Genomic DNA, 27,025 nt, shown 5'->3' on the forward strand with positions numbered 1-27,025 from the left:
TAACACAGCCACAAATAATACAACACGCAATAATAATCATAAAAAAATAAAGCACCGACAGAAGCAGTGACTTTAATAATAAGGTAAAGTCGCTTGGGAGAGAAGACTCGAAGAACTTTTATTCCGATGCTCCTACTCCCAACGACACTCTGTATGCTGAAACTTCCTGGCAGATTAAAACTGTGTGAAGGACTGAGACCCGAAATCGGGACCTTTGCCTTTCACGGGCAAGTGCTCTACCATCTGAGCTACCCAAGCACGACTCACGATCCGTCCTCACAGCTTTAATTCCCCCAATGCCTCGTCTCCTTGGGTACCTCAGATGGTAGAGCACTTGCCCGTGAAAGGCAAAGGTCCCGAGTTCCAGTCTCGGTCCGGTAGACACTTTTAATCTTCCAAGAAGTTCCATATCAGCTCACACTCCGCTGTAGAGTGATAATTTCTTTCTCGAAACTCTGTATACTGTTTATAGTATACTGTATAAAAGCAGTAATGTATTATTCCCCTTTTATTCGTAGGCAGAAGTATATCCCCTTCTTTATGTAAAGCTACAATAAATTTATTTTATATATCTAATGTATTTCCTGTATAAACCATGTACAAAACTAACAATATGATGTATTATGTTATTTAAGGAATATTGCACCGAAGTACCAATGAACCATTCTATTTCTACTTATAAACTTACAGCCATTAGTTTATTCTTCATGTAAAGCTAAAACTCACGTATTGCATGTGTCAAATGCTCAGTCAGTATGTAATCTGTATGACGCCAGGTGTGTATGTGTCTAAGGTATGACACGGAATATACCACAACTACCAACAGTAAGACAATCAAACAACTACTGAATACAATGTAGTATCCTGACATGCAACACTTCAAGCAATATAGCAATACACACAAACACAACAAACCTACCTAAACACGCACCATTTCAAATGATAACAGATCGAGGTTCTACCGAGAGCGTATCAACTGAAGTAGGTGGGAATAGGCTACTATCAACCAACAAGCTACTTAGACTGTGTTACATATCCAAATGCACTGTATCGCTTCCCTCTACATATTACAATTTATTTTTGCCATACTTACTGTACTACATTTTTATTTATTCGTTTTCTGTCTTCTCCTGTCCAGCTGATCCTTTCCCCTCTGAGACCACTTGCTCCCACCTCATCTTCTCATCCCCTCTATCTCTTCCTCCGCCCCCCCTCTCTCTCTTTTTCTCTCTCTGTCCATTCTGTCCATCTCCTCTTCCCTTTCTCTGTCCATTTCCTCCTCCTCATCTCTCTGTCCATCTCTTCCTGTTCCCTTTTCTGTCCATTTCTCCCTCTATCTGTCTCTCTCGTCCTCCCCATATCATTGTCCATGTCCTCTCTTTCTGTCCTGCCTCTTCCCCCTCCTTCTCTCTCCATGTTATAAACCCCAACAAAATAGGAAATTGATAGTTGTTAGCCACACAGTATATGTTTCAGGAAGTAATAGTAGGTGTTTCTGAAAACGATCCGTGGGAGTAGGAGCAGTTTTTAGCCCACATGCATTCCCAAATACGCCGTTGTCACATATATGTCATATATATTTAATATATTTCACATATATTTCTATACTTGTTTCAACTGTGTCTCTATCGAATTTCCCCCTGCACTTTCGTTTACAAGCAGCTCGACTTGTAAGTTCATCTTTCTGCAGATGGTTGCGGGACGTCTGCTGTCCACTATGAAATGTCAAATCACATCATCAACTGTCTAAACTTTCAGTTGTTTTCTTATTTGAGTAACCAGTTTCAGCGCTACCTCAATCGATCTTCAGCCGCCTGACCGACAACTAGTAAGAACCCTATATCTGGTCCAGTCAAAATAGGGGCCAGCTTCCAATGACTGGTACCTGCAGATTTTTGACACAGTGATCTCTTCGATCATCTCTTGGAGAGAGTCGTTGGCTTCAATACGGCCTAATGTAGTGCTGAAACTGGTTACTCAAATAAAATAACGACTGGAAATATAGACGGCAGCAGGTGGTTTGATTCGACATTTCAATGTTTATGATATCATATATCGTGAACTATATGTCGTACAGACATATAATTTTGTAGTTATATCGAGCGTCACATGTCGATACTAAATGCGAAGTGTGCTGCGAATATAATTGGGAATAAAGTTGTAATAAATTTAAACGTCTTGCACGGTACGGCATGTTTTCACGCATCTCACTGTTTATGACGTCGTATCTGGTGAACCATGTGCAGCACAATGATAAAATCTTGCAGGTGCATGTGACTACTGTCTGCAGAATGTGCCACGAATACATTCATTTGTACAGAATTAATTAAAATGAATTTCCTGCTTTTCTACAAGCACAATGAAATGGAGTAAATGATAAACTTTCTTCCTTTCATCATGTTGTGGGAGTCGTCAACGAGAAATTATGTGTAATGTTTGCTATAAGTCACTAAGTGCTCTCATTCCCAAATAATGTATGGATACGTTCTGGGTATTCGCACATCGTGGGCAACAGTACTTTTTCACCACCACCCGCACGCCTTTGACAGGCAAGTGGATCTTACCCCCCCCTCCCCCCACACCGATTCTTCTTTCCAGAATGTAAGTGATACATGTCTTTTTGACTCAGTCATTTAGCCCAACTCATTATCTCTTTGTGTCTCCGTCATTGCTTCTTGAGTCAAAGCGACAGTGCTGTTCGTGCTGTCTTACTACCCAGTCTCCTCTTGCTATCACGGCCTCCCTCTTGATCTCTCTTACTACTACTCTCCCACTGCTGGTGTCTCTTGTCACTGCCACTAACTGTCTCTTCCTCTGTCATTATCATGTAATCTGTCCCTCATTATCACTGGCTCTCAAGCACTTTCTCTTTCTCGTTATTCCTCCCCCCCCGGCACTGCTCCTTCACATTTTTCCTAGTACTGTTCTGTCACTGTCAACTATGTTATATTCCACTGCCACTGTGTCACTCTCTTTTCTCACACTGCAAGCGGCACCTTCTCTCTTTCTATAAAACAACCACTATCTTCCAATATTTATTACCTTACCGTCTCTTTCCCACTGATACTGTCTTCGTCGCTATCAGCATATCCCACACCAAAATTTTTGGGAAAATTTTTGAAGGTGTTAAGGAAGGTAGAATGAGGCAGCTTGTACCCCACTTTTCAGTCAGACCCTTTTAAACACACTGGAAAATATGTGCACTTTTTCCCCTGTGTCACCTATTTTCCCTGTAGCAGCAAGGCATGTAACTCATATGGAAATAAATGTGTTGATCAGTAAAATTGAGATAGTTCACTTTTGTGAAACTAAATTAACTTAAAACTCATTTTACACCTCAGACCTGAGTTTGCAAGCAAAAGAATTTGCTTTTGCTTCAGTACCACAACATAGGGTCCCAAATGATAACGGAGACACTTTACAGCTATGTCTTGTTGTTGTTGTTGTTGTTGTTGTTGTTGTTGTTGTTGTTGTGGTGGTCTTCAGTCCAGAGACTGGTCTGATGCAGCTCTCCATACTACTTTATCCTGTGCAAGCTTCTTCATCTCCCAGTACCTACTGCAACCTACATCTTTTTGAATCTGCTTAGTGTATTCATCTCTTGGTCTCCCTCTACGACTTTTACCCTCCACGCTGCCCTCAAGTACTAAATTGGTGATCCCTTGATGCCTCAGAACATGACCTACCAACTGATCCCTTCTTCTAGTCACCTTATAAACTACGTTTTCGCCTCATACCGGATTTTACGTGAGTATTTTACGTGTACAAGTAAAGTAACTCTGAACCTGTGTTTTCGGGAATTGATAAAGATTTGAAGAAAATTTTAAAGAATGTTCGAAATAAGGATCTGAGAAATACATCGCCAAAATTAGAGCCATTTGCTGTATGGGGGCGTCTCAGAATTCTCGGTTGGGTTCTGGTCCGCTTGTGACGGCGAAAATATAGTGAAGAAAACCCTTTGTAGGGTTTTCCGAGGAACCACCCATGAACTAATGGTGCCTCCATAAGTCCCATAAAAACCCACCATAGACCACATGCTGCAAAAATAACCAAACGATTTGGTCCATTTGCCTATGAAGGTGGAGGCAACGGCCTTGCAGCAGTGGATACACCGGTTTCCGTGAGATCACCGAAGTTAAGCGCTGTCGGGCGTAGCCAACACTTATATGGGTGACCATCCAGCCGCCATGTGCTGTTGCCAGTTTTCGGGGTGCACTCAGCCTCGTGATGACAATTGAGGAGCTACTCGACCGAATAGTAGCGGCTCCGGTCAAAGAAAACCATCATAACGACCACATGCCCCTCCTATCCGCATCCTCAACTGAGGATGACATGGCGGTCGGGTGGTCCCGATGGGCCACTTGTGGCCTGAAGACGGAGTGCTATTAAGGTGGAAGTGTGTAGTATTCATACTTTCACCATGTACTGTAGGCTAGTGACGATAAGACGATCCTTCTGTTAGGTATACGAATGGTCGTATGCCTAAGAGCTAGCCAAAAAACTTGACCCTACCTTTTATCACCTATAGAACCCGATATACGAAGACCTGAAAGCCTCATTTATGCGCGGCGCTTTGGAACATTTTATTTATCGGTACCCACCTATACGGACATACGTATGTACATATATCTTTTAATATGTATGCATGCATGGATTCAGTAGTAGAATACTTGTTTCGTATCCCTACATGGCCAACAGTAGATGAAAATACTACGCGTACATAGTAGAGAACCATGTGGGAGAAGCTCTCTGCCAGAACTCAGCATTGTGGCTTTGGTCAGAATTAGTGCGGTATTGGAAATTTTACGCCCTAGCAACTAATGACTTACAGTTAATTCAAATTTATTGTTTGGTGTATGCCAATTCGTCTACGTGAAGTTAATGACAATAATGATGACATTGAACAGTCAAAAGCACACACTTTCAGTGTAAGACTGTCTAAATGATTATGGTATTTACGGAAGCTGCCGTTTGTAGACTGCAGAAATGATAGACCATAGAACGACCAGGTCACTGGACCATAACCTCGGAATAGATGAAGATAGGAAATGCAATTTCCATATACTCTTCAAAAATCCATCATGGCACCGATGCCATTTATTTCCCTCTGCAAGACTTGTCGTCTGCTAGATTTCATCAGTCAAACGTTCTTCAAGCCAATCACGTAATTAGGATGATACGTTGCACGACTGTAATTTACTGTTACTCAATGGGTGAATTTGCCTCATGCAGCCCACCTTGTAGCTCGTGGTGTAGTCGGTATGATTGCTGCCTTTCATGTCATCCCACAATGCTGAAGTCACCGAAATGGTGTCAAATACTATGGCGGGCAACAGGCGGCCAAACAACCCCACACAGGATTTACCGACCTATTATTTCATTTTTATATTTCAGAGGATATTAAGTCCACTCTTTATCATTAAGGTATAGTCTGGTGATAAGTAACTAATTCCATCACATTTCTCACAAAATATCGACCATATAAATTATTTTCTTCCCCAGAACTTGAACGATGTACGAAGAGTGCCCGATAAGTGACTTAGCACAGTTTCTTTTCAGCCAGTTTCAGGTGAAAAAATGCGGATTGCGTTTTGGAGCATCGTGGAATATTTCTGTATCAGCCCCTATACTTTCATGAAGTTCCGACAAGTGGCGGCGCTATCGTAGCCCTCAAAATGGTGTCTGTATCGAAGGTGCACACAAACACAGTGCTCCCTGAACTTGAAAAACTAGAGGCAACTGCCGTCAGGGTCATGTTCAACGGAGCCTACACTACACTGGTGTCAGTATACAACAGCCCTAAAAACATCAAAACACGCGACATCAGCACAATACTCAACATATCACCGCGCGTAATCGCCGCTGGAGATCTTAACGCATAACACCCGGACTGGAACTCACGAATACGAAACTCCAACGGCAAGAAACTATACGAACACGCACTAGGACGAAACTACATCACACTAGCGCCGACCGAACCGACGCACATTCCCTACCGGAGGGGACACAGGCCAGACGTGTTAGACATGGCCCTCATCAAGGGCATAACAACGACACTGAACGTTGCCGTTGAAAACGATCTGCCCTCAAATCACCAACCCGTTATACTGTACATTGAAGAAACACTGCAGCACATGGAACAACTCAGGATGTTAGACTACAGGCGCGCAAATTGGACCCAGTTCAAGGAAACGCTTGAGAGTCGCATCCCACCCACCGATGCATAAAACGAATATCCTGAGAATCCTTTAAATTATGAATTATTGAACCTGCACACATAAACAATAAAGCCTTAAATAAAGCATGAGCTAACAAATGAAAAAATGCACGACTACAGACTACAGACAGCCCAAATTGATGAGGCAGTTGGAACCCTCACCGGCGCCGTCCAGGACGCAATAGCCGACACCATACCAATCCGCACACCGCAACAACACAATGCTGCCCTGCCCCAGGAGATCCTGGGCCTAATCTCAATGAGGAACCGCCTCAGGAGACATTGGCAGCGTACCAGGCGCCAGCACTTCAAAAAGCACATTAACAGGCTCCAAGGTATAATCCGGGAAAAAATACAAACATTTAAGACACAACAGTGCGTCCAGAAACGCAAAGGGCTGGACACCACGCGACCTGGCGTGTGGCAACTGGCCCGACACATCACCAGGGAGAAACAGTACACCCCCACGTTACAAGGGCCAGACGGACCAGCATATTCTGCGGAAGAAAAAGCGGAACTGATGGCCCTCACACTCGCAGCGTCATTCACACCGAACCTGGATCCCTCAGACCCAGCGTTCACACTTGCTACGGACCAGGAGGTCACACGCATTTTGGTCCAACCAGCGCGCAACATCATCCGACAAGCTAGTACAGCTGAAGTCAAATGGACCATCATGCATACCACCGCTAGGAAGGCCCCTGGTCACGATGACATTCAAAACCGTGTCCTCCAGGAGTTCACGGACAAAGCTGTAGACCACCTAACACTCATCATGAATGCCATACTCAAGCACCAACACTTCCCCCCATTTTGGAAGATGGCCAAGGTCCTGATGTTCAGGAAGCCGGGGAAAGACCACTCCCTCCCACAAAACTACCGACCCATCAGTGTGCTGAGCGCGCTCAGCAAGATCGTTGAGAAGGTAATATTAAAACGACTCACCAGGCACTGTATACAAACGACACCCTGAGACCGGAGCAATTCGGTTTCAGGAATCACCACTCAATAACACAACAACTCCTCCGCGTCGTTGAATACATAACACACGGATACAACACAAACAAAGCGACTGAAGCGGTGTTCCTGGAAATCGAAAAGGCTTTCGATCGTCTATGGCACAACGGCGTAATACGCAAACTTAGCGACGCAGGGTTCCCCGACGGGCTTGTACGTCTCATACACTCATATCTCACGGTCAGGTGTTTCAACACCGACGTGTAGGGCGAACAATCGACACGACATGGTATCCAGGCAGGAGTACGCCAAGGAAGCATCCTTTACATTAACGACCTCCCAGCTACACACAACACGATGGTAGCAATCTACGCGGATGACACCGCTATCCTTGCGCAAGATTGGAAGCCGTCTAACATTAATTCACGACTACAGACTGCACTCAGAACGGCGGAGCCTTGGGTGGTGAAATGGCGTGTTAGAGTAAACCTCGACAAGTGCGAGGCCGTTCTGTTCACTAGAAGACCGAAGCAACTGCGCAAACATCAGCACTGCAACCCAATAACACTACACACACGCCCAATACGTTTCCGCGAGAAGGTCAAATACCTCGGTGTCTGGCTGGACAGGAAACTACTCTGGGGGGACCAAATTCAACACGTAACCAACAAAGCTAACGCGAGGCTCATACAACTCTACCCTATGCTTAACAGGCGTAGCACACTGAACAGGAGGGTGTCTAGGTCCATGTACATGACACTTATTCGACCCCTGATGACGTACGCAGCCCCTGTCTGGCGATACGCTGCGCCAACTCGCCTGCGCCGTCTGCAGCTCATACAGAACAAAGTACTCAATATCATAAGCAACTATCCGCGCTACACACGCATCGCGGACCTTCACCGGGAATACCGGCTAGATACTATCTTGCAGGTATTCCAAAAACTCTCCACACGACTGTACAATAACACGAGACACTCGCGCAATCCGTTTATCCTTTCTCTGAGTAACTACGACCACAACCATAGATGGAAGCATAACAGACCGAAGACACTACTGGCTAGGAACTAAACATCTATGATGCATTGAAAGCTAACACGACAGTACTGGCGAGCCCCTGCAACACAGCTATTACTGGCAACCCCAGATGTTCGACTAGCCGAAAAACAGGCAACCGCAGGGAAGCCGTACTGAACACAGCACGCAAACCAACCACACACACCCCCTACACCGTCTGAGAGCCGATCTATGACCGATCGCCCACTAATGTACAACGACCTTGAACTGTTGCAGGGACGCAGCAACTGCAGCAAGTACCGCAACGAGCTCCAGCAACGACAAAGGTAACGATGCACGATACCTCGCACTAACATAAACACACCTTGCATGCACTGTCGCAGATAGCAAGCCACTACTGCCCTTACTACCCGTCCTACTGTGGCAGAGGATTTTTCCCTTGGCGCTTGCCTTGGCACTTTTTTCCCCTGCCCTTACAACCGCTACCCTCCGATCGCTCTCGTCCACTTTCTATCTCCTGATGGACCATGTTAATGAGTAATCTTACCCAGACGCATGGATAACATCACAGCCCGCATCCTGTGACTCCTGATTCAAAAACTAACATGTTATACGGAGGTGACAGTAGAACTTTTGGTTTCGTCACCACGTTGGTGTGGGCGTGGAGGGGCCCCATCCTTTGTCCTTTGTGAAGGTGCGTTCGAGGCAGATAGCTGTCATTGAGTTTGTTCTGGTGGATAATCAGAGTATCGCAGATATTCATAGGCGCTTGCTGAGTGTCGTTGGAGAGCTGAGAGTGAACAAAAGCACAGCGAGTCGTTGGACGAGGCGTCTGTCATCATCGCAACAAGGTCGCGCTACCTGCCCGATCTCCCCCGTGCCGGCTGGCCACCCACAGCTGTGACTCCTGCAACGTTGGGAAGTGCAGACACTCTCATTCGAGGTGATCAAGGAATCTCAATCAAATACTTCGCTGCACAACTCTACGTCTCTGTTGGTGGTCCTGACACACTCCTCAACCAGTGCAACCGTCAGCTTTGAAATGTAATGTGCTACTCTCAGGAAACTGAAGAAACGACTTCAGAGCATGCGTCACCACGAAAATGCAAACGAACTTGCCCTTCTCCACGACAATTTTTGGCCTCGCACAAGTCTGTGCACTCGCGAGGAGCTCACAAAACTTCATTGGACTCTTGTACCTCATCCACACCACAGCCCAGATCTCGCACCTTCGGACTTCCATCTGTTTGACCAACGAACGGTACACTCCTCGGGATGCAGTACGTGGATGATGTGGAGGTTATTGACGCAGCAAGACTTTAGCTCTGATGTCGAGGTGCAAAGTGGTACCATGTGGGCATAAAGGTCCTCCCAATAAGGTGGGGTAGGCCCGTCACACTGATAGGAGATTATATTGAAAAAGAAAAGGCTTTGTAGTCAAAAGAGTGGGGAATAATGTGGTGTATTGGAATCCTACATAAATCCAAACTAATTTCAGAAAAAATGTGTTGCATTATTTATTGAAGGTCCCTCAAGTCTCTGAGCAGAGCGCTGCCGTCTTACGAAACGTTACCGACTTCACCTTCAGGTGCTTTTATCAGAGTGCTGAGATCTATTACCTTGTGTACAAACTCAAACCGTCTAATTTCAACAGGATAGTTTATATGGTAGTCTACAAGGTAGCAACAGCTTCAGGTTCAGTGACTTACTTGGCCAAAAAGTTGTCTTATTTATGCAGGTGTGTCATTTAAGTTTGTAAAAGACTTTCTGTATGAAAATAAACATTCAAATACCTTCTTAAATGGGTAGGGGTCTCACAGTTGTGAAGGAAACAGTAATTGACGCACTCTCACAGAGAACGTTCGCTTCGTATTTCATTTCTCCCCTATTTCGCATGCCGGTTTACTTGGCACCCTTGCAGGCGCACGCTTACCTTGCCCCGCTTCCAGCGACGGCAGCAGGTCCTGCGCCTTCCTGCCGTCGGAGAGCGTCCCCAGGCCGGCCGACAGGTGCCCCGCCGCCTCCCTGCCGTCGTACAGGCGGTCCGTGAAGCCGCGCGCGCCCTGCGCCACGCTGTAGCTCAGCAGGCCCTCTGCAACACACCAGGCTCCGCTCTCGAACGATCCATCTGATGCAACAAGCGCTACACTATAAATTTCAACCCATTACACACACTCGGCAATTCAGCATGTTACCGACTGAGGCTACGAGTTTACTGTTACCAGTCACAATCTACACTGAGGTGTCAAAGGTCGTGGGGTACCTCGTAATATGGTGTCTGATCTCCTTTTGCCCAGCGTAGTACAGCAGCTCGACACGGCATGAACACAGCAATTCGTTGGAAGTCCCTTGCAGAAATATTTAAGCATGCTCTCTCTATAGCCGGTCATAATTGCGGAATTGTAGCTAGTGTAAGAATTTGTACACGAACTGACCTATCGATTATGTCCCATAAATGATCGATGGGATTAATGTCGGGCGATTCAGATGGCCAAATCATTGTCTCAAGAAGTCCAGGAGGCACTTCAAACCCATCGCGAAGAACTGTGGCCTGGTGACATTGCGCATTCTCACCCATAAAAATTCCCTCGTTGTTTCGGAACATTAAGTCCATGAATGGCTGCAAATAGTCACCAAGTAGCCGAACTCCAGAGGACCGAGTCCATGTCAATTAAACTCAACCCACACCATTATGGAGATACCACCACCACTTAGCTGAGTGTCTTGTTGCCAACTTCTGTCCATGGCTTCATGGTGTCTGTGCCACACTCGAGTGCTACAGTCAACCCTTAACAACAGAAAACGGGTGTTATACGGCCAAGACACGGTTTTGGGTTTTTCCGTGTCTAGTGCACAACAGATCTGGTCAGGAGCCCAGTACAGGAGCTGCAGTCGTTGTCGTGCTGTTAGCAGATGCACTCACATGGGTCGCCTGCTGTCATGGCCCATAAACGCCAGATTTTACCACACTGCCCTAACGGATACGTTCGTCGTACGTCCCACATCGATGTCTGCGGTTATTTTACGCAGTGCAGCTCGTCTGTTAGTGCTGACAACTCTACGCAAACGACACTGCTCCCGATCGTTAAGTGAAGCCTGTCGGCCACTGCGTTGTCCTTCATGAAAGGTTATACCTGAAATTTGGTATTCACGGCATACTCTCATTCCTGTGGCTCCTGTAATACTGAATTCCCTAACAATTTGCGAGAAGGAATGTGCCACCCGTCTGCCTCCAACTACCAGTCTGTTAATTCTCGTCGTGCGGCCCCAATCACGTCGGACAGCTTTTCATTTGAATCACCTGAGCACAAATGACAGCTCCGCTCCGTACTACTGTTTTATACCTCGTGTAGCTCGTACTAGCGCCATCTACATAAGTCCATATCGCTATTTAACCACTTTCGTCACCTCTGTGTATTTCATTTCCACTACACTTTTCACAGGTTTAAACCTCCCTCATCAGATATGTTTGTGCTTGTTAATACGACATCTACGTGTTGTGTCTAAGATTTTGAGATAAGTTGTACCACGTCAGAAGCAGAAGACAAAACATAACATTATTTTAGTACACCCCTCAAAAATGCTCGAGAAGTCCTTTATGGCAATGATTTTTTCATCCATGTAGAGTCACTGCTACGGCGCGATTAGTGTTGTTCGCTCCACTAAAAGAATGCCCACTCGTCTTTCGATGATATCTTCTGCTATGCGGGTAGCAGCCCTGACCTCTAATAAAATCAATAATGTTCTTCGGCTAGAGAAAGCTGTAGCGGAAATGAGCCGCACTACACGCCTCTACAGGTCGAATTCGTGTTTTCTGCTATCAGGTTAACAGAGCTGTTAAACGATGGATAGTTTTTGAGTGAAAACTTCTATATACTGTTACTAGTTTGCTTCAAAAAACATCGTCATGCACTTGTTAATCTTTAGTTAGAGTTTCAAAAGTCACACACGATCACAGTCACTCGTCGTAGCTTATGGTATTCAGCTGTATCAGATACTAAAAAGAACATGTACGTATTGTCTGTGGTACAATGTTCACACAAACATTACACAACCGATCGCTTTGAACGTTCTCGACTTGCACAGTACACCACACGGACTTTAGTTACTTCAAAAGTAATAATTTCCACACAAAACTGGAAACTCGCTTCATCTTTCTTAAACGTTCGCGTTCACTTTGTGGCACTCCACGGTCAACTTTAAAACCATCATTCCTTAAAATTTTCACATGTGTGGACAGCCTCCCAACTCGGTGAACTTCATTTAGACTTTAGAAAGCAATTATCTTAGCCCACAAAGTACGTGCGAAGATACTGTCACTGACTGGCTGTGACCAATGCGATATTAGTACTAAACCGCGCAATGCCGCGTCTTTTGTGCTGGACGAAGCGCAAGTTAACAGCTTTCATTAACAGTGCATTAAATGGACAAATTTAGAAAATCTGCCATTATCAAACTAGCTCCCTCTCTAACTAACAGAATTGTCCCAAGTCCAGTATACTGTCCGGACGCACTTTACAGATTTCCCCCTGTAATGGTAATTGAATTACGTACCAATTACGGCACCTCACCTCAACCTCTCGATACCAGCAATATTCTACTGTATTTCGTAAAATAGTTAACATATTTCTGTGACAACATTCAGGTTTGATTTCATTAATATAGAGGTACTTCGATACATCGATATGTATATATTGCAATGATATTATTCTTATGTCTATTCTTTCTTTTGTCACTATGATCTTTGACGTACTTGTAACTCTGATTTTTGGACGCGTAAGCGGTTATTAGAGAGTCAAGCTTTGGTCGTCATGTTAAAAAGACGCAAATTGTAGTCAGTTTATGAAATGTGAACTTTAACAGTGAGGAAGATATTTTCAAGTATGTTTTATATTGTGAAGTGATGTTTTGGAACGAGTTACGTGATATTGCAACAAAAGTAATAAAAAAGAAGTGTAACTTAAATTCGGAGTGCTGATTACTTTTTGTTGTATCACCGTTGTAATAATTAGCAATAGTTTAATCTTCAAGAATGGTTTATGAAAAACATCTATAAAAATTTTGAATATCGCAGAGTAACACCTAGGCTCCTTTGCATCCGACCTTGGAATCATCACTACGTAGATTTTCGGCGATTGAGCCATGAGTTCACAACGAGACCAGCATGGGAAACACGAAAAGATGAGTGCCTAGTTTATCCATTATTTCAAGAAATGACTTTATTGACTGTGCTCTAATGGCACATGCCACATAATATAACTTTGTCGTTGCCCGAAATAGCAATATTTAGCAGCGTGAGCAACACTATAATCATAATTAATTTTTTATCTTTGTTGTGATAGGGGTGTTAGACCCTGAGACTACGATTCACTCTCTTTATACCGATACCGTTCCCACGCTAACATTTACTCAGTTAGTAGATATACAGGGTGATTCAAAAAGAATACCACAACTTTAAAAATGTGTATTTAATGAAAGAAACATAACCTTCTGTTATACATCATTACAAAGAGTATTTAAAAAGGTTTTCTTTTCACTCAAAAACAAGCTCAGAGATGTTCAATATGGCCCCCTCCAGACACACGAGCAATATCAACCCGATACTCCAACTCGTTCCACACTCTCTGTAGCATATCAGGCGTAACAGTTTGGATAGCTGCTGTTATTTCTCGTTTCACATCATCAATGGTGGCTGGGAGAGGTGGCCGAAACACCATATCCTTAACATACCCCCATAAGAAAAAATCGCAGGGGGTAAGATCAGGGCTTCTTGGAGGCCAGTGATGAAGTGCTCTGTCACGGGCTGCCTGGCGGCCGATCCATCGCCTCGGGTAGTTGACGTTCAGGTTTCATAACTAACCTTTTTCGTAGGACTCTCCATACAGTTGATTGTGGAATTTGCATCTCTCTGCTAGCTCTGCGAGTCGATTTTCCTGGGCTGCGAACAAATGCTTGCTGGATGCGTGCTACATTTTCATCACTCGTTCTCGGCCGTCCAGAACTTTTCCCTTTGCACAAACACCCATTCTCTGTAAACTGTTTATACCAACGTTTAATACACCACCTATCAGGAGGTTTAACACCATACTTCGTTCGAAATGCACGCTGAACAACTGTCGTCGATTCACTTCTGCCGTACTCAATAACACAAAAAGCTTTCTGTTGAGCGGTCGCCATCTTAGCATCAACTGACGCTGCCGCCTAGTCAACAGCGCCTCAAGCGAACAAATGTACAACTAAATGAAACTTTATAGCTCCCTTAATTCGCCGACAGATAGTGCTTAGCTCTGCCTATTGTCGTTGCAGAGTTTTAAATTCCTAAAATTGTGGTATTCTTTTTGAATCACCCTGTATATAGCCGGCCGAAGTGGCCGCGCGGTTCTGGCGCTGCAGTCTGGAACCGCGAGACGGCTACGGTCGCAGGTTCGAATCCTGCCTCGGGCATGGATGTGTGTGATGTCCTTAGGTTAGTTAGGTTTAACTAGTTCTAAGTTCTAGGGGACTAATGACCTCAGCAGTTGAGTCCCATAGTGCTCAGAGCCATTTGAACCATTTTTTTAGTAGATATAACAATAGTAATTTATTATATTACTTCGCATCGACACCTTCATTCAAACTACTAACGAGACTTACCAAGAATAATTAACGAAAGTATTCAGAAAACAAAGTTTTCTTTCCAAAATACACTGTTTTAAATACGTATGATTTAACTCCGTGAGACGCTGGCACATTTCATCCACAACCGAAACTACTTAGAACTGATGCTGGATCAGAATACACCTCTGCCTTGCTAGAACCATGACTTTCAGGCTTTCAGATAGAAAATGAGATGAGTGGCCCTCTGCTACGTACCCTATGACTCAGAGTTGAAATATTGAAAGTTATGGCTGGTTTAGTTGCCTAGGGGCTGGGATGCGTAGTTGCCGCATTACAAGCCAAATACTGCTGAGTCTACAGTATACGATATGAATTGAATGGTTGAAGGTTCCTATCACTTGGCAGTTGCGAATTTTGAATGTGACATAGAAATTTATAAATGAAAGATAGCAGTTAAATAAAACCTGCAGGTACTATTTTAACGACTTTAAATAGTGAGTACGATAGCAGAAGTACCTTTAAGAATGCTGTTTATTACTGCAAAACGCTTATTGGTGTCGATGGTCCAGCAATTAAATAAAATATCAGTGGAATAATAGGGAAACAATAGATTCCTACTTCACGTAATTAGTTATGAAGAACAACATAGCTCGCGAGATATTCACTTTTGAACACATACTATGTCTTCACTGCAGAAGCCACGGAAATCTCACCAGTGCACAAGTCGGCACTACGAAATATTTCTATCTCCTGCGACGACGCGCAAACTGCCCCACTCTCCATAGTAGTTCCTGCGACCGGCCCGTCCTGCTCTCCGTACAGCACCCCTTACCCTGTCCATCACTCCTCTTTTACTTCCATCCAGTCTCCCCATTACCGAGTGTTGTGAATGGCAAGAAAGCTCCCGCCATTTCTTCAAGCCAACGCACACTCACAATCATATTGAAACACACATGAAATACCTGATTTACATTTAAATAACATGAAATTAAATAAATATTCATACGGCTGCACCACCAACACGCTGTAACGCACATTATTAAATACACAAACGAATCAAATAAACATATATCAAAGGAATATAAACAAAAGGTAGGCCAGTAGTCTAATGCCTCTGTGCTTTCAAAACACAATAAATACGTAACCAATTCCTTCATGAATAATATATATTGGATATAAACAAAGACATAGACGAATATATATATTGATAAGCATGCTGCTACCATTTCTTCGTGTAACTGTGGAGTTCTTATGGCCTGAATTGATCAATAGTAATTGGCCACTTTGACCTCCAGTAACTCATGTACTATTCAAGTTCATGCCTTTAATTCAACCCAATTTAGGTTTACACTGAAAGCACATCAATCGACAAAATCGGATGAACCGTTTAAATTTTGGAAATTCGTTGCTGGGTGTTACTTGTATAATTTACAGTGAGATACTAGACTTTATAATTATAAGGATATTGAAAATTTGACTACACCATCAGAATTGTTGTGCAAATAATGGTAATGTACGTGTTTCTTTTTAAGGTATCGTGATTCCTTTGGCTATAATTAATTTCTGCATGAACTGTGAAATGTCTGCCATTATGGTTTCACAAAGTCCGCCATCTTTGGCACTGCCTGGACCACGCGCTGGGGCTGCCCTTCTTTCTCCGACGACGAGCCGCGGTGCGCCGACAGGCCCCCGTACGGCCACGCCAACTCCGAACTTAGAATATTTTCAGGACAACACAACTCGCCCGTTACCTAACAGACTCGTGTATAAAGCTGTATGCTTGCTCGTGTCTGACATACAAGGCGCAATGCAATTCGCTACAGCTCACCACGTGTTAAAACAGTGATTTTGTTTTGCCTGTCTGCTGCTGAACAGTAACAGAGATTACCCCAACCTCATACACAAAACACATAAATGTCGAATTATTTCACGTAAGTTCATCTGATGATGGGGGCTTAAATCTCTGAAAAGTGGAGTGGACTGATTACAAATATTCCCAGTTTCAACAGATATCAGTTACAGTGTTAGTAAAGGACAATCTAAAGCACTTTATAGCCCAGCTGATTCCTTAATGGTAGACAGACAGTACTTTCTCCTTTACACACACACACACTACTCCTGCCCCTCCCCCCACCTCCTCCCCAAATCCAACAGACATCGTTCTCCATCTGGAATAACCAATAGCCCATAACTCTTTGATTACATCTGTCAATTGTGTCTCCATATATAAGACAGTCAGATAAAAACGAGACAGACAGGAAAAACGTTAGTAGACTTTTTTATTTTAAATATGTTTCCCACTCCATTTGCGGCCAAATTCAGCAACTGTAATCCAATTTTCTAATAAAAAGACGGCCTCTGAAAAATGGTTGTAATGGCTATGAGCACTATGGGACTTAACCTCTGAGGTCATCAGTCCCCTAGAACTTAGAACTAGTTAAACCTAACTAACCTAAGGACATCACACACATCGAGGTCATCAGTCCCCTAGAACTTAGAACTAGTTAAACCTAACTAACCTAAGGACATCACACACATCGAGGTCATCAGTCCCCTAGAACTTAGAACTAGTTAAACCTAACTAACCTAAGGACATCACACACCTCTAAGCCCGAGGCAGGACTCGAACCTGCGACCGTAGCTGTCGCGCGGTTCCAGACTGTAGCGCCTTGAACCGCTCGGCCACTCCTGCCGGCTACGGTCTCTGAGGCAGGTGTTTATTTTAAAAGTTTCGCGCTAGTGGTGGATCTTCAGAATTTATTAGACGGCGTAAACCGCACTAAAAAAAAGCTAAATTCAATTTGTTCACAAGAAAGCAGTTGTCTAAGAAACAAATGTACGCACTGGGAAATTGTTTCTTGAATTTCATTTTTTATTTTGATCTCTCACAAGACAAATGGTTGTTAAAATATTACTGCCGTATTTCTGAACTTGAATCACACAGTTAAACCTAGTGCCTATAGCAGCATTTGAGACAAAAACTTTTTTTATTGGCACATACCACGTTATTAATAAATTTTTTATTTTATACTTTGTGTCAGTGTTCTATTTTTTAAAGTGATGAGGTCGGCACCATAATTCTGTGGTATCAGAATATCTTGCAAATTTGTTGGACGCAAATAACTTTCGTACAAAGTGAGACACACTGTATTCTAATTCCACTGACGCATGCTACATTTGTCATTTTAATCCTTCTCCATTTCCACTTCTGGTATTTACGAGGAGGAAATGTGTTGCTTTATCGTTCATGGAACGTGTGCATGAGGAAGTTCGTTAGTTAACTTCTTCTTTCTGTACAAAGTCTCTCTTGTACACAGATGGGAATCTTCACGACACGGACATGCCTACTGAACGAATCTGCTACGAAACACGTTGATCTTTGTCTATCTACTCGAAACTCTATTAGTTTTACTTGTAAAGTGTACCCGTATGACCAAAAATAAAATTCAGTCGGAAGTAAGACGATTTCCTAACTACCTACTTCATGGATGAATTACGTTTCCTAGCGAGTATTCCAATCAATTTCAGTCTGGCATGATTTGTTTCACTTCGTATTGCTTCAGACACTCGCTTCTAGATACTTAAAAGTTGCGTATGTTTCCAGTGATTAATTATTAGCCGTATTGTCGAACAACAATGTATTTTACACTTATTTCTCCGCTATATTTACTTAGATATTTAATTTTTCGATACACTTTTTTTTACCTTATCAGGCCTTTGTGGCGACGCATTCCTTTCATTTACCTGGATTATACAATGATCAGTCAGAACATGATGACCCACTATCGATATACGCCTCCAGAACGTCACTTATCTTCAGTGTCCCGATAAACAGCGATGACGTTTCTGGAGACGGCCTGCACAGCAGTTGGGTACCGATCCTACTGTAGCCCGCCATACGGCCCGAGAAGCAGGAGTGATCGTGTGGGGTGCCATTTCTCTTCATAACAGGACCCCATTAGTTGTCATCCGCGGCACCCTTACAGCACAGCGGTGCGTCGACGAAATTCTGCGCCTTATTTGGTTGCCCTTCATGGCAAGCCATACTAGTCTTAGATTTCAGCAAGAATTAACCCGCTCGCCCGCAATCCTCTAGAGTTTCAACTGCTTTCCTTCGTGTTTCCCTACCACCACCTTGGCCAACAAGGCCGGCGCATCTCTCCGTAGCTGAGAATGTTTGGGGCACTATGGACAGAGCCCTCCAACCATCTCGGGCTTTCGACGGTGTAACGTGCCAATTGGACGTAATTTGGCAAGTTATCCTTCAGGAACACATAAAGCGACTCTGTCAATCATTTCCAATCCGACTAACTGCTTGCATATTTGATTTGCTCAATTTGTGAAGTACTTTCTCTTGAATAAATCATACAATTTTTCTGAAACTGTACCAATGTGTTTGTCTGTACATGTACATTTCATATGCCGATCTCTATCTTATTCAGAAAATTGTTTCGCGGTGTGTGGTTTTGTTTTGTCTCAAAATTTATAGCTGCATATACGAAGACGCTGCAGAAGTCACTGCAGGGTACTTGACGAAAGTTTGTATAATTATCAGAGATTTTTTGCTCATGTCTATTCAAATATGAAGCGAGGGTAGAGTTACGTTAAGGATGTATGTCGTACCTAAGTGGGGTGTTCACTTACGAGCAGATGAATTAGAGAAATCTACCTACCAGTGTGTGTAGCCTCCCCTTGAGTCCCAGACTGCTAAAGACTAATTTGAAGCAGTATGGAACGAGACAATGAAAGCGTTGGCCTGCCATTCTGATCCATTATCGCTCAGTTATCGCCTGTAAGTAACGGACGTGTCCCAGCCACGTGGCGTGCTAAATGCACTGACCAGAATTAAGGTCCGGTGATTTGGCGGACCACACAAGTACCCATATGTACTAAACGTTAAGCTTTATTTATTCTGGCATAGCTCCGCTATTAGAGCGGTACATTTTCTAGATGAAGGAACAGACCGTCTCACGAAACATGCGGACAATCATTCTGATTTACGTGGTACGACAGCAAATGATGCACGTAGGTAATGTGTCAGTGGCCCTTTTTCATCCCATGCAAAGATCTCCCACACGAGCCTGTTGAAAGCCTTCGGGTGGCATCCACTTCCATGTCCATTATATTCAAGACACACACATTTCGATCGATAGCATCAAATGCGTGGTCAGCAGGAATGAGATCAGCAGCTCTAGAGTTGCGTAGCACAAATGTTCCAATTTTAATGGAGTGTTTCTCAAATAACTGAGACACATTTGGGAACTTCTAAGTGGTCCACTGCCACATGGAATGTACTGGTGGCAAACGTACACTCTCGATATGCAGTATGTTTGGCAGGACCGAAGGATACGTCGAGGACAGCATGAATTTTCTTCGATATAACAAAAGCGTTCGATTGTGTGGACCTTGTATACGTTGGGGCATTGTAGAGTTTATGGAAAGAGGCAAGCAACGATTCACTTCATATCTGGAAAGCAGGAAGCAGAAGATTATTCTGTAGCGTGAATAAACGTGGTCTAGTCTTGAATCTGGTATCGTGTAAGGTGGGGTGTGCCACTGGGATCTGTTCTGCGTTCTCTGCTTTTCCATGTACATAAACTCTGAACTGCAACAGAGCACAGTGCATATAGTTTCTACACGGAACCCCTGTAAAAGCTAAATTATGGTCCCAAGGTGGTGACACAGTCAGGGCAATAGATTGTGTTTACTTCATAGAACTGAGGTACATAGAAGACTTTCAAAGTATTAAGTTCTAGAACTTACTGCTATCTTTGCTATAAGAGTGGTCCTCACTCTTTCTGAGACTCAAACGTGAGGTTTTGTTTGCTTCCCTTCCTCAAACTTAAGTAAAATTAAAATATCCTCAAATAATTCCTTTTGAGGCGTAAGAATTTAGACAAACGGTTGAAGGCCTCGCTTAAGTAAAATTAATATATCTTCTCGGCTAAAGGCCCAAATAATATTTCAGATCTGCAAAGGAAATTCTTTAAAAGGCAAGCATCTACAAATTTCGGCTAGGCGCTTCATTCCGGAACCACGCGGCTGCTACGGACGCAGGTTGGAATCCTGCCTTGGGCATGGAAATGTGTGATGTCCTTGGGTTAGTTAGGTTTAAGTAGTTCTAAGTCGAGGGAACTGATGACATGAGATGTTAAGTCCCATAGTGCTTAGAGCCATTTGAACCACTTTTCTTTTTTTTCTTTTTTTTTTTAATTTCGGCTAAAAGCCACATTGAGGAAATTTTAGATTAATTGCTCAGCTGAAGGCCCAATAATATTTCAACATAATAAAGTACAACAGAATACCATCTTAAGAAAACTTGAAATATCTTGACTACCGATGGCCCAAACAGCTATTCAAAATAATTAAAGACAAACCTAAGATAAGCATTTACACATAAGATAAGCATTTACACAGTACGTCTGGAGGCCATTTTAAGAATTCAGGACAGTGAAAGACAAAACTTACAGACAAGAATTTACACATTACAGCTGCAAGCCCCAGATTTTAAAACAAACGCGGCTGACGGCAAACAACAATTTAAAAAAAAAGCACAGCTGAAGGCCTAATCTTCCAATAGTTCACATAATGTCCGGCTGAAGGCCTGGTACAGTACTTGCGGCAAACGAAAATCACAAACAGCGGAACAGTGGTGCTCACAAGGGAACCTCCCCATCGTACCCCCCTCATACTTAGTTTTAAGTTGGTACAGTGGATAGGCTTTGAAAAACTGAACACAGATCAATCGAGAAAACAGGAAGAAGTTGTGTGAAACTTTGAAAAAATTAGCAAAATATACAAACTGAGTAGTCCATGCGCAAGATATGCAACATCAAGGACGAAGTGATCTCAAGAGCAGCGTGGTCCTGTGGTTAGCGTGAGCAACTGCAAAAGGAGAGGTTCTTGGTTCAAGTCTTCCCTTGATAGAAAATTTTACTTTCTTTATTTTCGCGAAGTTATGATTTGTCCGTTCGTTCATTGACGTCTCTGTTCACTGTAATAAGTTTAGTGTCTGTCTTTTACGACCGCACCGCAAAACCGTGCGATTAGTAGACGAAAGGACGTGCCTCTCCAATGCGAACCGAAAACATTTGATCGCAAGGTCATAAGTCAACCGATTCCTCCACAGGAAAACACGTCTGATATATTCTATATGACGCATGTGCGTCACATGACAGGAATACGTTGTCGACCCACCTAACTTGTACACTTGGGGAATGGGTAAAAGATTCTTCTACCTTGCCCGATTTAGGATTTCTTGTGGATGTGATAATCACTCCCAAAAAAGTGATGAAAACATAGGAGTTTGTCACATAAACTGCAACAAATGAATGCAACAGTTTCACAGTCGCACAGTTTTCCCTGTGCTCTGTCAATACATATGTTTTTTTCAAATTTTTGCGTGTGTAGACCGTCAAATCATGCATATGTCCATCGGACGGACGGACGGACAGATAATAATTGTCTGAAAATAAAGAATGAAACTTTTCAGTCGAGGGATGACTTGAACCACGGACCTCTCGTTCCGAAGCTGCTCACGCTAACCACGGGACCCCGACGCTCCTGAGTTGATATTGTCCTTGATGTTGCCTATCTTGCGAATGGACTACTCAGTTTGTATATTTTGCTTATTTTTTTCATAGTTCCACGCAACTTCTTCCTGTTTACTCGATTGATCGATCTGTTCAGTTTTTCAAGGTCTATCCACTGTGCCGGCTTATAACTAATTCTGAGGGGGGTGCAAAGGGGAGGTCCCCTTGTCAGAAGTGTTCCAAGGGTCGGCCTGGGGAGGAAATCCAACAACAGTTTAGGTGAGACAGGCAGCCAAGGGTAACACTAAATAATCGGGTGGCAGCACGGCCTAGGCACGGCTAAATAACCAACCAACAACATATTCAACTGCCTTCCGCCCGACCAACGGACGACGACTAAAAACTTCGGAGAGGACGAGGATCGCAGCAGGACTATGTCTTAATAATTGGCGTTTAAACACAGTCAAGGTACAATGACCACTCAAAGAAAACGAAAGAACATCAAATCTGTCGAACTATACGCCGTTCCGGACAGCATCAGCACTGCGAGGAAACACACACTCGCTGCTTTGTCCCAGCCGACCTACTGCCTACTCCAGTACGCAGACAGCATTCAGCATTCAAAACTCAGTTGAAATCACAGTAGCTACACATAGTTCCACGTAAACACTTGCATTAAGATCTCCGACAATCTTAAAACCAATCACCGTGGAATAATAAGGATAAATGACATAACACACACACACACACACACACACACACACACACACACACACACACACACACACACACACATACAGAGAGAGAGTTTCCATAAGCGGTCGGCGACCAAATACACGTCGTCCGATGAGACAATCGACCGAGCGACCAACCAGGGTCGTCCCCACTCAAGTTATGAGTGTCGGCAAAGGTCGGGCGAGTCTTGGCTGTCCGGAGCTCACTGCGGCTCCAACCAAACTCAATTCGATGTCCGTTCGGAACTCGGAGACATGGCGACCCGGGCACACTTGCTCGGCCCCACCCATGCTGAGGTAACTCTTGTCCATCGACGACCATATCTCTGCACGAGGAAGGAACCGACCCACGTCCGGCAAGATGACCAACGGACGAAGGCCATAAATGGTCAAAAGACCAAATAAACGTCGCCCAATGAGACGACCAAACGAACGACCAATCTCCTTCCGCCCGACAGTTCATGTGTGTGGCTAGCGTTCGGCAGGTACTGGCTGTCCGCGACTCACTGGCGCTCCGTTCCCCGACTGAACTCCCGACACACGACGAGCCGGAAATACTAGCGGTCACTTCAAAGATAATACGACAGTGCTCTTTTCGACAAGAGCTGCTGCTGCCACTCACGGGCAGGTAAGACAGGAACTTAGTGAAGCCAGTAAGTCGAATAAGAAAACGAGGCGGCAGTACCGTAAAGAGAAGATGACAAACAATAAACGGCATGAACACGAGCCGCGCACGGCTCAGTTGTCAGTTCCCGAACTTCGTGTAGGCCGTTATTCAAACTGTTATCTCTGTACATACGTTCCCCATCATGGGATTTTTACGTATCAATATTGACTCGTCCAGAAGCAACTGTAACGCTAGACGGAAAACCGATATGCGCTTGGAGAACGCTTCCTTAACCACTGCGCCCGCAGCTCGTGGTCGTGTGGTAGCGTTCTCGCTTCCCACGCCCTGGTTCCCGGATTCGATTCCCGGCGGGGTCAGGGATTTTCTCTGCCTCGTGATGGCTGGGTGTTGTGTGATGTCCTTAGGTTAGTTCGGTTTAAGTAGTTCTAAGTTCTAGGGGACTGATGACCGTACATGTTAAGTCCCATAGTGCTCAGAGCCATTTGAACCTTAACTACTACAAAAAAGGTAGACACTAATATTTTGAGTGGTAAGCCCCAAGTACTTCTGTCAAAGCTGAAAGGTTTCCTAGAGGCTCATCCCTTCTAGTCAGTACAGGAGTTCCTCACAGTACCTGAGAATTCATCTCAATAAAGTGCTGTCTGTCACGTTTTATTAATTCTTTAATTTTTTGTTAGCAACTTTTCTATCAGCATTCTCTATGTACTCCCAAGTTCCATGAACAAGGTACTTTCGATCGTGTGCTCCTAATGAATCTGATAAACAAATAAATAAAATTAAATAAAAACAGGAGCCATTTCTTCCAACAGGATCTTGAGTTCTACTTTACTGAACGACATCTTGGTGTAGCACATGATGTAATTTTCGGCATATCCTGCCATTAGCGTGTAGCACCATGTACTGTTCCTCAACAATCCTACTAACCAGCTTCCTAGCTTCGTACGTCCAATGGCGGTGCTAGAGCGTCCATGCTAATCGCTGTGCCCTACACGTAACGTGCTTCGTGGGGCTGTGGAGTCAGTTTCCTGACGGGGAAGGTTTTGTTGGTATCCATTACTGAATTAATGACTGAGTTGCTGTACCGTGGAGGGTCTATTTTCTAATACGATTAGCATTACTCGACAGCAACCTCTATGGTAAAGATGCTGTAATCCAAGGCGAGCTCATTTTTTTATTGCACAGTTCTCCCCACATCGTGTCACGGTACGGTATGCCTTCCTGAGCTGGTTCTATGTTAACATTTGCATATTTCATACTTGTTAGATCAAGTCACATCCTTGTGACTGTACTCCCTGAAACCGTATTTTGATTTTCCATCGATTAGGTGACTCATTGTTACACGCCTTTCGGATATCTAAGGAGCCCTATTTCACCCACCCACCTGCATGTACTATTATTTGGAATGTTATATGAAAGGGGCAAATTTTGTTTCTCGCCATTATCACCATTTATGAATAGAAAAATCAGTGTCTCCGACGTCACCCTCGGTGGTACCCAAAAACACGCAGTCATGCAGTAAATACTAAACGGCATTTTTTTTTTTACTGGAATTTTGTAGCTGCGTGCCGTGCGCATTCACAATTCGTCACAGGCCTGGCTTCCGTCCACCGGTGGCGGATAAATAGCGTGCGACTGTTGAACACGGCACGAGAACGGTTGCGTGTCACGGAGGTATTCGCCATTAAATTTATATTCATAATAAACGGTAACGAATGACAATACTTTAGATCCATCTAGGCTATTTGTACTGGAAAAATTATCAACCAAAGCTGAACTTGATTTAAACACCTGAAAAATTTATGTCTCTTCACTGGCATGGGGATTAGTTATGTTGTCCTTGCACTTTTCTCGATAACGTGACTTCACGAAGACGCACACTCTTCGTAGACCTGAACTTTCCTTTCCTTTCGTTATCCTCAACGAATCGAATCATATTCGCCGTGACTTATTTTCTTATACAATCTTTCACTGCACGAAGACCGTAAATGAAAAGTGCTCTCTATAACAGGTACAATTAGCCGTAAGTCCAGCAACACTGGTACCGAATGCACTATTATCGGAAAAAGAATCACTAGGTTAATATCAGTGAAGGTTTTCGAGCCCCAGCTGCGTTGTAATAAAATTCTTCTGGGTGTGTGACAGCGCCACATTTTGATAAAATTATTAACGGTTACGCTGCTGTTGTAGGTAGCATTTTTCAATTACACTATTTTTGCAGAAATCACTGAAAAGTAGTTCAGTGAAGCAGTGAAGCATGCAGTAACAGTATATCAGACATAAAGTTAAATATCAAACGTTGCTGTGTATGCCACAAGCAAGTCGGGGGATATTATCTCAAGCATGGAACTTTGGGTGTACACTTTGCAACCATGTGATACCTCTCAGGAAACTCTTCTTACAAGTGACCAAAAGTACCCGAGTTTGTGACATTTTGTTTTAAATTTCGTTCACAATACGAAGATAAATCTCCATATTCTGCGGAAAATTGATATTTATTTCTTAACAGTGACAGCCGCAACTCTGTAAGTGACGAGCAGAAGTATTTCCGATACAATGGATCATAGAACTCGCTGTTGCAGCCTCTCAACTTCTACCTCGATAAACATTAAGAAAATGCATCAGAATTTACATCTCGCTGTTGCTTCAGATTGAATAACATGTGAGGTATCGAGATAGGATTCTTCTTAGTGCCCTATGAAACGAGAATTGTGTAGAACCAAGCTAATTTACAACTCCACTCTGCAACTTTATTTCACGTGCACTGATTTTTCACCATAGTGAGTGAAATTAAAAGCATTATTCGTTATGAAGTACGCAGTAGGTAAGGTTGACACTGACTAATGTACCAGCTTGTAACAGACCCCAACGAACTTGCTACGCTTCAAACAACTTGTGAAACCGTAATCGATACATATGACACATAGTAACTTAAAATATAATAATTTTATGTTATATAAAATAGGGATGAATGTGCATTGAAATGGCCGCCGAATATGCATGTATTGCGGCTGGAAAACATGATATAAAATATAAGCGATCGCGCCTCTGGCCGATGACTAAAAAATGTATCAAACATTGGAGAAAATTTACAAATGGGTAACCTTTGGCAATGGGGATACATTTTAGAACTTTCAATGAGTCAGGGTTAAGGGAATGACTGGAGTGAACAACGACGTCACTGACTACACGACAATGTTTAACTGTCTATATAAAACATGATCTTTATAGCCACATTAGAGTAAGGCACATTTTCATAGGACATCTGATTTATACTGGAGGCTATACTTGTTAGATAATGTTTAAGATATTGGATAGCCGATTTTTTAAAATAACGTTCTACTAG

General features: G+C 43.5%; 1 protein-coding gene across 2 annotated transcripts in view; it reads right to left on the bottom strand.

Moving 5' to 3' along the window:
- Positions 1-27,025, bottom strand: part of LOC126235550 (discoidin domain-containing receptor 2-like) — a 782,972-nt gene that overhangs the window by 121,689 nt on the left and 634,258 nt on the right. For both annotated transcript variants that reach the window (XM_049944278.1, XM_049944270.1), the window contains one exon: positions 10,125-10,283. In XM_049944278.1, the coding sequence (XP_049800235.1) occupies positions 10,125-10,283 (159 nt within the window). The remainder of the gene's footprint in view (positions 1-10,124; positions 10,284-27,025) is intronic.

This window comes from Schistocerca nitens, chromosome 1 (assembly GCF_023898315.1).
Source record: "Schistocerca nitens isolate TAMUIC-IGC-003100 chromosome 1, iqSchNite1.1, whole genome shotgun sequence".
NCBI classification, from domain to species: domain Eukaryota; kingdom Metazoa; phylum Arthropoda; class Insecta; order Orthoptera; family Acrididae; genus Schistocerca; species Schistocerca nitens.